The sequence below is a fragment of the Rhincodon typus genome, unplaced genomic scaffold, assembly GCF_021869965.1.
Source record: "Rhincodon typus isolate 14 unplaced genomic scaffold, sRhiTyp1.1 hic_rhity00002982, whole genome shotgun sequence".
NCBI lineage: Eukaryota > Metazoa > Chordata > Chondrichthyes > Orectolobiformes > Rhincodontidae > Rhincodon > Rhincodon typus.
Genome location: NW_025968620.1, coordinates 1 through 15,616, shown reverse-complemented (window position 1 = coordinate 15,616; position 15,616 = coordinate 1). Strand labels below are relative to the sequence as shown.

Sequence of the window (15,616 nt, the reverse complement as noted above, 5' to 3'; positions counted from 1 at the left end):
AGTCACATGTAGGCCAGACCAGGTAAGGATGGCAGTTTCCTTCCCTAAAGGACATTAGTGAACCAGATGGGTTTTTTTCCCAACAATCGGCAATGGATTTATGGTCATCATTAGACTCTTAATTCCAGATATGATTTATTGAATTCAAATTCCACCATCTGCCATGGTGGGATTTGAACCAGAACGTTATGTAGGTCTTTGGATTAACAGTCCAGTGATTAGTGATTGGTACAGAATAAGATATGGTAGTAATGCCTTGGATTGAGTTTGGCAGGTGAGCATTAGACTAGTTGAGCCTGGAGTTAAATAAAGGAAGGATGAAGATTAGCAATAGATGGACTGTGGTAGGTAGGCATTGAGACAGCATTGGAAGTCACTGATTAGAACCTCACTTTATATTCATAGAGCACACAAAGGTCCAGGCAATTTTGTTCCAGTTCAAACAGTGGCCACAGAGGCAGTGGAATTTGACGATTTGTCTTGAAGATGGCTTAGTTCTTGATGATTAATTGAAAGAAATTGTGATTTATCAGGAAAGGATGCTAGACAAGCCATCTGACACCACAGATATTGGAGGACCAGAGAGGTAGAGTTGTATATTGTCATTATTCATTGGAAGCTGACCCAGTGTTTTTGGATGGTGTTGTCAAGGGTTAGCATATCAATGAAGAAGAGACAGCCAAGTGTTGATCTTTGGGGTGCGACCTCCGAGGTAATAATTCAAAATTGGGAAGATAAACCAGTGCTGTATATGCTACAATTGGATAGATATGAGTAAAACCAAGTGAGGGCATTCCCACTGAGCTAGTCAGGGAGAAAGGGCATTGTGAGCAGCATGGTGTGGTTGACCATGCTAAAGACCATAGAGGGATCAAAAAACGTGAGCAGGGTTAGTTACTGATAGGAATGCTTTTTCTTCTTCACAGGTGAAGGATGACATTATAAACAACAAATATTGTTATAGATGATCCAAACTAAGTTTTCAGGATATTGGGTCAGTTGTGGTGTGGCTAAGTGTACAGTAAAGCTTATTCCTTACTTCAACAATATATTTTCACTACTAACAATATGCTGTTCCTTTCTTTACTACTGTGAACCTTTCTGTTTCTCATGATGGTTTAGACTCTTTGAATAGAATACCAAAATATGCCAAATCTTGGGAAGTTTTGTACTGTGTGTAGATTCCCATGAAGAATGAAGAGTAGCTAAATTAATTTCATGCAGACCTCTTGAAGAGAGTAGCAAAGAAAACTTCATCCATTTCCGTGAAGTAGATTTTGTCTTTCGCAACATTGCCAAAGAATAATGCACGTACTTAGTTGCATCAGGTCATTAAATAAATGGATCATGAAGTGATCCTGGTATTGTTTCACTTGCAGGTGATGATTTAATGTACTGTGCTGGATCTGCTTATGTTGATGAGGAAATAGTTGTGATATTCTGTGAAGCAGTAATGGGACAATCCCACCATCTTTTAAAACTCTTTTTTTAAAAAAAAAACAAGATATTTGGTATAAATCACAAGTTTCTATTTCTTTTAATAAGATAAATGCATATAAATCAATTTAAAAACAACTCATTTGTGTCTTATTTAATGTCTAATGGGTCAAAACTCAAAGTGTTTAATACAAATATACTTAAAAACCTACCTGTTATCCCTGAATATGTTGTAAAAGCAGATGCCCTCCTACGAGGGACAATTGACAAACATCTGCTCATAACAGGATTCAACTTAGTCTACATATCATAGTTCAATTAGTTAAGGTAGCAAAATGTCTTCATATTCTTTTCAATAACTATTATCCTGCCAATTCTATTGAGGGTGTTTTATAAATGTAATTATTTCTGGCAGTTAATCTTTCATATGTTCTGTTTCAGCGTCAAGCAGGCAGCAGCTCCGAGGGCACAGAAGATTCTGATTTTTCTGCTGATCTGGATCATACAGATAGCTCTGAGAGTGATGGACAGCCACGGAGATCTACCAGATTAACCAGATCTTCATTAAGAAACAGTCAGAGTTCTCAAGGTAACAGATAATTAAAAACAGTTGCTTGTGTGTGGAGGATTTTGTTGCTGTTAAATTTTGTCTGTAAGCATCAGTCTGGCAGTTTCTTCAACAATGTCAAAAACGTGATGTAAAATTCATGCAACAAAATATTCTTCCTAAGGTGAAGCAGAGGAACGATGTTCTTGAAGTGACTTGTTCAATCAATGAGCAGCTAAACCATGCCTCAGATTTGATTTTAGCCCTGTGTTATTGAGCTAATGATGGTTAAATTATTGGCAAGGTGACACAATTGGCTGCACCACCCTTAATAAGGGAAATTTGGCCATTGTTTCTGTTCCAGGTGATGATCTAATGAACTGTGCTGCATCTGCTTATGTTGATGACAGATGAGGAAATAGTTGTAATATTTTGAGCAGCAGTAATAACAATCCCATCATCTTTTAAAACTTTTTTTCAAAAATCCAAGAAATTTGGTATAAATCATGAGTTCCTAGTTTTATAAAAAAACATAACTTCATATAGATTAATGAAGTTTATTAATCAGTGTCTCACTTAATGTCTATAAGGTCAAAACTTGATTTGTTTGATGCAAACATTTTTAAAAAGCCTCCCTGTTATCCCCTGATATGTTATAAAAACAGATGCCTTCTCACCGGACACTATTGACAAACAGCTGCTTCAGAATAGGATTTAACTTAATCCACATAAATAGATCATTTTTAAAAACATAAACAGTCATTTGGGATTTGAAAGGTATCATAGAACATTTTAAGGATTTTTTTTAATAGCAGGAAGGTGATGAGAGCTATAGTGGCCAAATGAAACACCATTAATAGTGAAGAAATGAAAAGTAACAAGAATCTTAGTGTTAATGCAGTGTAGGGGCATGTAAATATTTGACAAGAAATGTAGGTCAGTACTCTAGTGCTTCTGCATTCCCCAACATGAGACTAGAGAAACAGTGATGCTAGCCTGGTCTTTTACAGCTCAGTCCTTTACTGTTCCCTCATGAAATATTGATCTTTGGGGTCTTGCAGTGTTGCTCTCTGTAGCCCAGTCATCAGTCAGCAGAAAGTTAGCAACCTGGACCTGAATCCAGCTTCTCATGCAGATGTCAGCAGAAAAAATTTGGAGGTTTCTCAGTCCATCACCAAGTCACCCTTTAATTACACGTGAACAATCCTTAGCTAGTCAGCTACCAGAGTGTCAGTATCTCCAAAACTTCCTTTTTGTGTATTGGCCAAGATTCCCTGATTGGACCAGATTAACAGCCCCAATCAGTGAACTCCTATTCTAAGCCGTCCAGCTGGCTGGCCTCATTCCAATCACTGTGCCTACTGCAGTGCTGAAGTCTGTTGGCACTGAGCAGAGTGGTATATGAATAACAGTCATTTGGTGATTGAGGTATTTGTGATTGTTTCTAAACCACAGAACTTGAATCAACAAAAAGAAAATATGCTGAAAGAAAGAAAATAACTTAAGTTCCTTAATTTAGTTGCAATGGACTATCAGGATAAATTGCAACACAGGCTTTATATAAATCAGCTTTGTATTAGAATTGTAGATGACAATATTTATACGTAGTGCAAAGCTTATGTTGCAAAGAAAGAGGATTATTATGGCACAGAAGGGAGGCTGTTCAACTCATCGTGATGTACCATCTGTCTGAGCAAGTATTATGACTCATGTCATTCTCCTACCTTTTCTGTATATCCTGCAATTTTGCTTGTATTTAAATGATCATCTAATGCTCCCTTAAATATCTCATTTGAACTTGTTTCCATCATTCTTCCAGGCACTGAGTTCCAGATCCTAACTAAAAGTAAAATTGCCATAGTCCCAGAGGACAGTAGGGCTGCTCTCTCTCAGTAGAGAGATGACTGGCAGTGAGTTTAACCTTGGTGTCACCATGCCTCAAGGAACACATGGCGTTGAGAAGGCAGGATGTTTGTTGTGATCTCAGCCAGTTTGGGAATTCAACTTACATTTCTTGTGTCACTCTGCATTGTAAGCTAGCCATTGAGCTAACTGAGTGACTCTGAATACTTGCTGTATGAAAAAAATTTATCTGACACCACACTTGCTTCTTTTGCAAATAACCATATATCTCTCTCCTTCTGTTCTCAATTCTTTGAGTTGAATAGTTTCTCGCTATCTAGTTTGTCCATCCTCCACCAAAGAAAACAAATTCTCCAATCCATCTTTGTAAGTGAAATGTCTTATCCCTGGAACGGGATCTCTTCTGCACTCTCTCCAATGTGTCCACATCCTTCTTATCCAGCTGAGGTCTAATTATTATCTTGTACAAAAGTTCAGCATAACCTCCTTGCTGTGTATCCTGTTTCTGTTCATAAAGTCTGGCTGATGTATGTTTATGAGTAGTGCCCTTCATTTTATACCGTATCTCCATTTTCCTTTTACCAAATTCTGTCACTTCGCACTTCTCACTATTGAACTTCATCTGTCACCAATCTACCCATTCCACCAACTTTTCAGTGTCCTTTTGTTAGTTTTCCTGTATCCTTCTACACAGTTTGCATGCTTCCGAGATTTTTTCATCATCTTTAAACTTGGAAGTTGTCACCTGCACATGTGTCTAAATCATTTGTATGTCATAAAAACCCACTCCTGGGGATTCACTACAAATCTTCCTCTGGCCCAAAAACATATTTGTTAACCATTACTCTCTTTCGTATTCCTCACCAATATTTTGTATCCATTTTATATCATGAACTTTCATCTGCTATGTTCGCACTGTATCAGACATGTTTGGAAGTCCATGTACACCATGTGTACAGCAGTGTCCTCAAGTCTCTGTGTTACCTCTTCATAAAACCTCAAGTTAGTAAACATATAATTTTTCCCTTATGAAAAGCCAGAATATATTTCTTAATTAGCTGTATTTGTATCCATGTGACTCCTAATTATATATCAAATAATTGTTTTGAGACATTTCTCCATTACTCAAATTAAACTGACTGGCTTGCTAAATTTGCAGTTTTCCAGTTCTTTGGCTTAACCTCTGAGTGTAGTGAAGATTCGAAAGATAATTGCCAGTGGCTGTGCAACTTCCACTCTTTCTTACCTCAAAATCCTTGGATGCATTTCATCTGGTGTTGGTGCCTGTTCGACAGTCTATCCAACACCACCACCATATCAATTTGAAACCCTTCGAGTGACTGAGTTTCCTTCTCACATCAACCACATCAAGCAATCTAGTTGCACCCTTTTTGCCCCATTTCTAGCCAATTCTAATTTATCTTTGAACTTTCTGTGACATCTTTCTGCAATACTACAGTGCGCTCGGTTAACCAACACTGCCACCCTCATCTTTTGTTTTTCTTTCCTATCTATACTGAGCACCATGTAACCAGGAATATTTTACACCCAGTCATGCCTTTCCTATTGCCAGGTCTCTGTTATAGTTACAGTTCTAAAATTCCATGTGGCAATAAGCATTTTTAATCACTAATTGTATTGACTCTACATCCATGTAAATGCAAGAAATACAGTAACTTGATTTAGACTCCATTTTTTTCTTCTTTTCTGCAACTACAGCTATATTACCATTAGAATAGAGAACAAAAAGACACCTGTCTACGACAGTATTTTGTGCACTCTCATAGTGTTTCAATATATTCTGTTGCTTCACATGCCCCTGCCAAGTTGATTTAAAGGCTCACCAAAGCACTAGCAAAATACCTCTAAAGCAGCACAGTCCTGGCTGTGTTCAGGTCCAATCTAACCAGCTTGCGCAGGTACCATCTTCCCCAGAGGCTGTGCCAGAAATCTCTGTCTGTCTCTCTCCCTTTGTGTGCGTGTGTCTCTCTGTCCTGCTCTCTGTGTGTGTGTGTCTCTGTCTCCCTCTCCCTCTCTCTTTCTTACGTCCCCACGTGTGTCTCCAACCGCCCCCCCGCCCCGTCCTGTGTGTGTCTCTGTCTCTCTCTCTCTCTTCTTCCCCCCGCACCGAATCTCTCTCCCACCTCAGTCTGTTATTTTCTTGTGTTCTTGCTCGCTCTGTCATTTTATTTCTCTCTCTCTCTCTCTCTCTCTCTGTCTCTCTCTTCCTCCCCCTTGTTCTAATGTTTTCTCTCTCTGGCCCTAGCTCTGCCATTCTCTTCCCCGCTCCCCTGCTTAATGGCAACCACGTAACCACAATTGATTCTTGTAAAACCCAACTGGTTCACTAATTGCCCTTTTTGAGAAGGAAAGCTACTGTCATTACTCTTGCCCTACATATACTTCTGGAGTCACAGTAATGTGACTGCTAACTGCCATCTGGGCAGTTAGAGATCAAAAATATATGCTGATCAAGCCAGCATCCAGTCAAAATCCTGAAACTACCTCCTTTAAAAACACTGTAGGCATACCAGAACAATGTAGACTGCAGCAGTTCAAACAGGCAGCTCATCATCACCTTCTCAAGGAAAATAGAGGTAGGTAATAAATGCTAGCCCAGCCAGTGAAGCCCAAAATTCATGAATGAATGGAAAAAGAAAGCTGTCTGTTCCCTTTACTCATAAATCCCCGATCATTGCAGCTCTCCCATTTGTCTCCCTTCTATCTTGTCTTGTCTAAGCCCACCCTAGTGACATGGGTTTGGCTCTTTCTGCATTCCCTGTGGAACCAATTTCTTCATCAGTATTCAGAATGCAAAGCTGATTAGTGAGCACTATTTAAGGGCACTCTTGCATAAACTGAGAGGCTTTTTTCAACTACTTCGTGGTCACCCATGCCCTGTGTGTCCCTGTGCTTATATCTTTGGTTTGACCAACTCTCTGAAAGCATTATCCATGTGGTATCCATTTAGTTTTCTGCCTCGCCGATGCACCAAAATGACTCCAGCTGCTGCTTGAGGTGCAAAACCCATAGCTGAACTTTGTCCCGCTGGTGACACTTCTTGCATATACGCCTTTCTGGATCCCTGAAGTGTCCTCAACTCGCCACAGTGTGGATATTCCACTTTGGCTGAGCTGCCCTGGTTACCTTTATATTACTGTTGTACTATTTACAGTAAATATTTCCCAGTGCTAGGTTGTTTTTAAAAAGAATTTCAATATTTCCTGACTCTCAGTCCCTAACAATATTGCTTATAATCACACTGTCTCATCTCATGCTGGCATAGTCTCACTAAGTACCCATTTCTGATTCTGCAGTTTTAAAAACCTTCTTGCATAAAAGGAGGCTCTGAGTCTCCAGCTATCTTCACTTAGTTTCCTGCTACAATGATTAGCTCCAGTAGAACAAAGAACTTTCAGCCATATGACAGATAACTATGAATACCAAGCAGGCCTCTGTTTCGTTATAGTCTAACATTTAATCTAAAATTAAACTTCAGAAAACCTTACCAGCTAAATTCCTACTTCAAATTAAATTTCTCAAATTCTCACTCTGTACCCTTTACTTTTAAATGGTCAAACTAAAATAAATGTCTTTGTGTTGAATCTCCCTCATTTATAATGAAAACTGGGGTAGCACAGTTGAATCCACTTGTTTAGAGTGCGTTGAGGAGAACTTGTGTGACCGATGCTTGCAGATTTTCTGACCCAGTGGGTTGAGGATGCTCTATTGTTGAGTATATTCAAGGCTGAGGCAGATATGTTTTTGGTCTCTCAGGGAATCGGGGATATGGAAAACAGCAGGAAAAAGAGTTGAGCATGTAGATCAGCCACAGTCATATAGCACAGCAGAGGACTCTCAAGAGCCATATAGTTTACTTCTCATGTTTGTTAGGTTTCTATGAACTTCAGTGCGTAGGACTGTCTGAATGTTCATCAGTTATGGTTCACATGTAGTGTGCATTACCAGTTGATTACTGAAACTGTCACAAAGACAGCAAAACTCGAAACGTTAACTCTATTTTACACTTTCCATAGATGCTGCCATACCGCTGCTGAGTTTCTCCAGCTTTCTTTTTAGATCATCAGCATCTGTGATAGTTTGCTTTTGGTAAAATTGCTTCCATTGTCAATTTAATTTGTGAATTCTGGTTGCATTTTCGCTGTCTCTGTCTAAAATTTTGCAGATCTGACATTGTCTATTCAAACCTTATGCAGATTCTAGCCCAGTACAGCAGATACCATCATATGCATCAGATGAACCTGCTTATGCTACAAGAAGGGTAACACGTAGCCAACAGCAGACAACTCCAGTCACACCTAAGAAGTACCCACTCCGACAGACTCGCTCATCTGGATCAGAAACTGAGCATGCGGTTGAATTTTCAGACAAAGGTATGATTAGAGCTAGATGGTCATCCGACTATGGCATGTTTATTTGTATTCAGTGTTTGAGACTTCAAGTAAAATTCTGTATTAAATTGTCACATACAACAGTATCTGTATACAGTTTCTTTAGAAAGAGTTCCTCTGTTTTTGTAACAAAAGTTGCAACAGATAATATACTGTGCATATCTGTAATTTTCACATTCTGCAGGGGGTCGCCAACCTGCAAATGTTTAACTTAATAATCCTTCTACTTGCAAATGTGATCTCATGCAGGGTGTAATTTTAAAGGTCCGACATACAAATGTTTCCTGTATTTAGAGATAGCTACTTTATATTGTTTTGCATTGTATTCTGACTTGCTTACAAATCAACTTGCAAATGGACTTGAGAATGGAACCTGTTTGCAACCTAGGACTGCCTATATTTCTGAAGTTATGTTGTTTGGTGTTGGTGCTTTTGATTTACTTTTGATATAATGTACTCCTTATTTTTTAATCCTCATTTTAATTTTTTAAACTTCATCTCTTTTTATTTTTTCTGCTATATTTTTGCATGGTTGCTACATACTACAAAACATCATAACTTTAATAATTTTACCAGGGTATGCAGCTAACTAAATCTGCATAACAATCACAAAAGAACCTCGTTGCTGAAGCACTGTTGAGGGACCGGACTCCTTGATTTTCTTGATTATTTTCTAATTAAAATTCAAATGAGCATGTTCCATTATGATTGTTACTTCATTTCGCTCTGTGGGGCAGGGTTGTGAAGTGTAATGTAAAGAGAGTTGTGCATTGTTCAAGCTCAGTAAATAATCACAGGATTTGTGAGAAAGCGAAGAGGGGTAAATAGTTTTTCCATTTGGTTTGAAATATTTATCATGCAAGAAATTTATTTATCACTTTGGTGTAAATATACTTGGTCAAAATATTAAGTGCACTGGCGCATTACCTCCATGTTCTCTTTGATAATCTGTTTATTGACTCAAATTTTCTCTCAGCCCAGACTCCTTGTGAAATTTGCCTTGCAACTTATAATCAAGATATGCTGGATAAATGGCTTATTTCTGTGCTGTAATTTCTACAGAGAAAAAAAAACTGAGCAATCTGCTAAATTCAATTGTAGATTCTATTTGGTGCATTTGGCAACTTAGAATTTATCCTAAGCTTCATTGTACTTGAAAGGGAATGTTAAAACTTCTGTGCTTTCATCGAAGCTTGTTTGAACAGTTTGTTATTCTGCTGGACAGGGGGTCGGGGGTTGTTGGCAGGCTTTTGTTGTACACTAAAGTGCTATGGTAATCGTTGTCTTGAATAATTTCATATACTGCCTGGTAAGTTTTTTTTGTCAAAAGTGTCGCATTAGTGCTATTGTGTTATTTCTGAACATTTAAGCAACTTGTATAATCAGGCTTTTTAATTGTTTGCATTTTGTTTACTTGATTTTACATTGTAGCCTGGCAGAAGTGCAAAGTTTAGACGTACTGGAAAAATAAAAACCACTGTCAGTTGGTTATCTGTAAAGTAATTAAATGCTATCGAACTGTTTTGCTTATGATCAAAGGCATTGGGGGTTAGCAGAAAATTGTTCAATAAATAATTGTCAGATTAAAATTGGGAGAATCGAGGAAAATGAAATACCGAGATAAGAAGAGCATAGAGGTCTATGCTAGAGTGGATGTGTGTAATTTTTTTTTGGAAGCACTGTGTGGTTCATTCAGCATTGCCAATACTTGAAGTTTTGGAACTTATGCTTTATCTGCATAATTTTATTGCTCATGATTCACTGGGTAAAGAGTGAAATACCTTGTGACAAATGTTGGTCTAGCAGAAAACTGTCCATTATTAAGGAGTGAGTTGATGATGTCATAAAGACTGCAAGGTCACTTGAAATGCAAATGTCACATTAATACCAGTGGAGAATGTTGTCTGATTTAAGACCTATGGCCTATTTTCTAGAGAAAACATTGAGGGAGAAAAGGATAAATTTAAACATGTTAAAATATTGCATATTCCTACATATTGTTTGAAAAAAAGCATCTGAGGTGATAGATAATTCCAGTGCTAATGAACTAGATTTGAGTTGTTTTCTGTCAAGTAATATTATACAAATCATTAAGATTATTTAGATAATTCAATAATGCCTCACACCATGGTGCTGACCTGTTGCTGGCTCTGAGGACTTGGCAAGAGATCTTGAATTTCTTCCCTTTGTGTTGTATATAACAAAGATAAAATAGACCTACAAAGGCAGCGAAGCCAAGGTTTTGGAAGGCTACGCAACAAGGCAACCAATCAACAAAAGACTCTGTTGAAGTGTAGATGAGAATGGTCAGAAATTGTCGTTTTTTGATGTGGGAAGTGTTTTTTTTATTTTGTTTTACATTGAGATGAATTGTATCTGAAGTAAGTGAATCATAACTGCCATTGTAGCTTTACCTTAGTGTAAAATAAAGGGACTTATCGATTTTCTTCAGCCCTTACCCTGATCTACTGTTGTCATTATCCACTTTCCACTCCTTCTGATTCCTTCTTTCCATGTTCCCATTGAGAAACGCAACTCTTTTGGCTCGCTGCTCTCAAAATCGTAATCTTAGTATTCCTTGTAAAAGAAAAAATGCAGTGCTCTGTTTTTGACACACACAACCTGTTTGGTCCTTGTGAGAATGTTAAAATTTTCACTGTATGAACTCCAATCAGGTTTCTGGTCCTCATGGCTTCCCTACCATCATTCTTCAGATGCATATATCTGAATTTACTCTTGCATTATCATAAATCTTTTAGTTTATTTTTTTGAAAATTTGCTCGTGCTGTCTAATGCAAACTCTGTTAACTTCTGAATTACCTATCATTCTGTAAGTTTTGATCCAATTTATAATTGACTATTTGGGCAGTCAGTCATTCCAGTGGCCAATGTGTTAGTTCTAGTGGAGCATTATAATGCTATCTCTTGCATATTTGATGAATCATCAGAATTGACTGTATTATGCTCGGAACCTGATTAAATACCTCGCCAAAAAAAGCTCTGTTTACGATTGATTATTTTTCTTAAGTGGCTCTGTGGTGGATTGTTCTTCATATTCCCATTTGTTTTCTCTAGGTTCATTATTGTTCCTAGTCGTTTTTGTTTTAAATGCAGCAGCCTAATTGCATTCACCCTGTTTCACTTCAAATTCATTAACTTTCTTCAAATTGTATGCCATCATTGCTGTCAGTTTCCCATCTTCTCAGGGCCATGTGGCTTAATGTGTATTTGATTTTTAAAAAAATTAACAATAACAGCCTACTCTTTCTGTCTCTTCAAAGACATTTTCTACTATGTCACGTAAGTTTTATCAACACCTGCAAACAGTAGCATTATTTTGTTTTCCTCCCAAACATTTTTTATGTAGTCCCCGATTCTCGATTGTGCTACTCCGAAGTCTTCTCCAAAACGTCAATAGTATTTCTTGAACTTCAGTGCATTTTATACTGGCTGTTCTACCATAAAACGCTCTTCATTGAAACTTTTGTCTTTGTTTTATCTTTAATTTTCTAGTTCGTGGTTCTCTGAATTTTCATTTTGTTACTTTGGAACTATAAAGCTGCTGCTGTTGTACATTTTCCATCAAAGTTGTTCCATCATTTGTGGCTATGACTTCAGTTGCAGTGGCCCTATGCGTTGAATTCTCTGCCTCTATACCTTACTTTTGTGCTTCAAGTTGCTTATTAAAATGTGTCTCTTAATCCATGCTTCTACTCGTTTGTCTTAATACCTCCTTATGTGACTCATTGTCTTATTTTGCGTTTTATAATGTTTCAGTGAAATGGCTTGGTATTTTTCAATGTGTTAAGGGTGCATTTAAATGCAAGGTCTTGGGCTATATTTTTCTTATTCCATCTCTTCTGTCACAAAATCCGTCGTTCCTCTGTCTCCTGCTGTTACTTTTTCCAAACGGCAGAAACTGCTTACTTCCATTAGTATTTCCCTTACAAGTTTTAATCCAAAGTATAAAATGCACTGAATAATGGAATCATAGTATTTGAACTTCTCTGTTTACAAGAATTTAATTTGTACATTCATCTGCAATTTAAAAAAAACACAACATACGTACAGCATGAATGCTTCAAAAATATAATTCTTTTCGAATCCAGGACGCAAACAGGAAATTATAGTTGGCATATATGTTGAATAATTAAAGTTGCTGTTATTAACTTTTAACTTTTTTTTTAAACTTTTCTTCCCTACTTCAGATACTAAGACAGCTGTCGATCATGATGAGTCTCCCCCACGTACTCCTACAGGAAATGCTCCCTCCTCAGAATCTGACATTGATATTTCCAGTCCAAATGCATCACATGATGAAAGCATAGCGAAAGATGCTTCAATGAAAGATTCTGGAAGTGACCTCTCACATAGGCCAAAACGTCGCCGTTTCCATGAGAGTTATAATTTCAATATGAAGTGCCCTACTCCAGGCTGCAATTCTTTAGGTATAAACTGTTTTTATGTCTGCTGAACATTTGCAGAATATTGATAGTTCTTTAGACTGTGTCTACTTTCTGGAAAACTTTAGCAACTAACTACATTACAGATGTTTAACCAAAGTATTACGTTAGAATTTTGTGAGGTTATTCTTTATCTGCTTACACGTTAAATGTGATTTTTAACTTTTCTTCAAACTTCTTTGAGCACTGCATTGGTTTAGTTGGGAGGCAAATTACTTTCTTAGAACTTTTGCTGCTGTTTCTCTTTATGTTGGTGAACAACCATGCTCCTTGGGGAAAGAGGTAAAATCACAGCATTATCCCAGTGTTGTCTTTGCCATCTTCTCCTGGCTGCTTGACTGGTGCACTAGAGATTTATAATCTTTTTTCCACCTCCAGTCTTCCAGATGGTATTTGGAAGATCCACACTCTTGCTCCATGTGTGAACAGTCGGAACAAGCTTTTGTTTGATACAGTGTAAAACTTGCGTGTAAACTGTCTTTATGAAAGCTTGTGTTATTGCTGTAACATAGTTTTTTATTTCCATTTTTAATCTTACCATTTTTATAGCTGCAGCGTAAAGAAGGCAGTTTAGAATTCACATAATTGGTTTTCTGTTGTGGAACAAGATAAATGGGTTGAAAATACTCTATCATTTCATAGAAGACCTTACAAATGTGAAGACAGAGGAAATCATAGGTCGTAGGAAAATGTACATAGTTCACTGTCTCCTACCTTTCCAATTATTGATTGAAGTTGGAATCATGTTTTATTGTAGTAGTGAGTGTTTCTGCCCAATAGGATAAACCTAGTGGCAAAATAATCTAAGGAAGGGGTTGTTAATGAATACTGCTTGTCATTGGTACGCTTCTCCTCCTACCCCTCTTAGCTAATTTTCTTTCCTTATGAGGGTATTAGCTGCTTTATAGGTAGATTACCATGGATTACTTCTGATAGCTTTGCTAAGTACCTTTTTATGTGTACTTGGTAATGTGTGTGTGCTTAACTGGATTCTGCCTTATTTAGTATCTGCATAGGCACTCTTCCAATATGGAAGACTAAATAGGAATCTAAGAACTTCATAGTTTAATTTCAAGGTGATTGACGTTAAATACAAGAATTCTTCTTAGACATAATCAGCTTAGAGAGGAAATAAACTGCTACTTTTAATTGTAAAAATTTTTTACAGCTTTTTTTAAATCCCTGCTTAGTTGCACAACCTTAATCAAATCCTGATTCCTACTCTGAGGAGCTGCTCCAAGTTTTCTGACAATACTGCTCTGAGTGACACCGAATGTGTGCGCAAGTGGCCATGTTTGATTTGTTTTACAATTAATTATTTCATTCTCTGTGCCTTTGAAGAAGTTATTTGTAGGACTGGACAGCATTAAGGAACTGTGCAAGGACTTAGCTTTCAGCAGTAAAATTACACTGGCCTCTATTTAAAACATAAAGAAAAGTTTGCAACAAAACCTGGAGGTTTTTTTGTTTAAACATTAGAGAGATATTATGTTGGGAATGAACCACTTTTTTTTAATGAACATTTTGAGGTTTCCTGTCAATTTTTTGTGTTCTCCAGCTAGTGAACCTATACTGATGTCTATAGTGGTACCTAGTGGATTTATTGCTTCTGTTAGATATTAGTTTTTTGTCAAACTGTTTTTGTTTGTAATAAAAATTTATTGTTAAAGCAGGATAGTGCAAAAATAATGCCATCCAATAAATGGTTGCCATGGGAAACTGAATTATCTGATCTTCAGTTTCTAAAACATTGCTTCAGGAATTGGAAATAGTTCTGCATTATAAGAAAGATTTTTCACTGATGTACAGTAATTTTCACATTTTTCACACGTCCTAAAATATTTTGCAAAGAATTTGTACTTTTGAAGTGAACTTGCAGTTGTAATGCCACAAAATACCAGAACCAATTTGAATGCAACATTGTCTCGCCAACAACAACAATGAACCAAATGATTAGCTATTTTGCTTTGCTTATATTGATTGAGAGATAAATATTGATTAGGACACTGGATATACTTTCCTGCTTTTTCATTGTGGTGTTAGGATCTTTTGGTCGTCTGATCAAATAGGCTTTGGTTTAACTATTTTTTTCCAAAATAGGGTATGTTCTGTGATACAGTGTTTCTGCATAGAGTCATCTGTTTAGATAGTGCTCAATTCCTGTAGTGTGGTTTCTAATCTGTTACCTTTCAACTCGCACTGAAAATGCTGCTATTGGAAAAAAAAAGTTAGAAACTATAAATAACTGGAAAATACAGCTTATTGTCTATGAAAAAAATTTGTATTTGATGTAGTTTAGACTGTTCATGATTGGGTAGTATGTAATGCTGCATTGCTGCAGGTTAAAGTTAACACAGTACTTTTGATCCTAAAAATTCTCTCTGTAGTCCCTTTTGGTTTGGGCCCACAAATGTGTTTTTTTTTTAATGCTCAGTGCATAAGGCATTTAAGCTTTATCAATATTTTTAATCAATTTGTCAGGGATGTTTTGATACACCTCTAGAAAGGATAGGACTTGAATGTGAGCATTCTGGTTCAGAGATAGGATCACTACCATTGAACCAGAAGGTCCCCTTTCCATTCTAACTTTTATAAATGTTTTCTAAACAACCTGTTCAGAGATGCATTCTAGCTTTATAGGTTAGCTACGTGAATATGGTTCAATTGGAAATTCAATATGAATCTTAATCAATTTATTGGACCTTTTTTATTTTGGGTATCTCTTGACAGCAGTTGCTTTCATGAATGGTCATGCAGCGCAGGAGCAGTATTTGTGCAATATGTCCTAAATGGATCAGTAGAAACCAAACAGCTTCTCAACTGTTTTTAAAATTGCAATGCTTATACCATATTTATTTTGTTTGGAAATGAATCCGAGAACTGACTGCATGGGT

General features: G+C 37.0%; 1 protein-coding gene across 1 annotated transcript; it reads left to right on the top strand.

The window, feature by feature from the left end:
* Positions 1 to 664: 664 nt before the first annotated feature.
* kat7a (K(lysine) acetyltransferase 7a) lies at positions 665 to 12,707 on the top strand (the record flags this gene model as incomplete). Its single annotated transcript, XM_048593505.1, has 4 exons — positions 665 to 712; positions 1,879 to 2,026; positions 8,065 to 8,241; positions 12,468 to 12,707. Coding segments are annotated over exons 1-4 (613 nt in total), but the record flags the coding sequence as incomplete, so codon positions are not given.
* Positions 12,708 to 15,616: the final 2,909 nt, after the last annotated feature.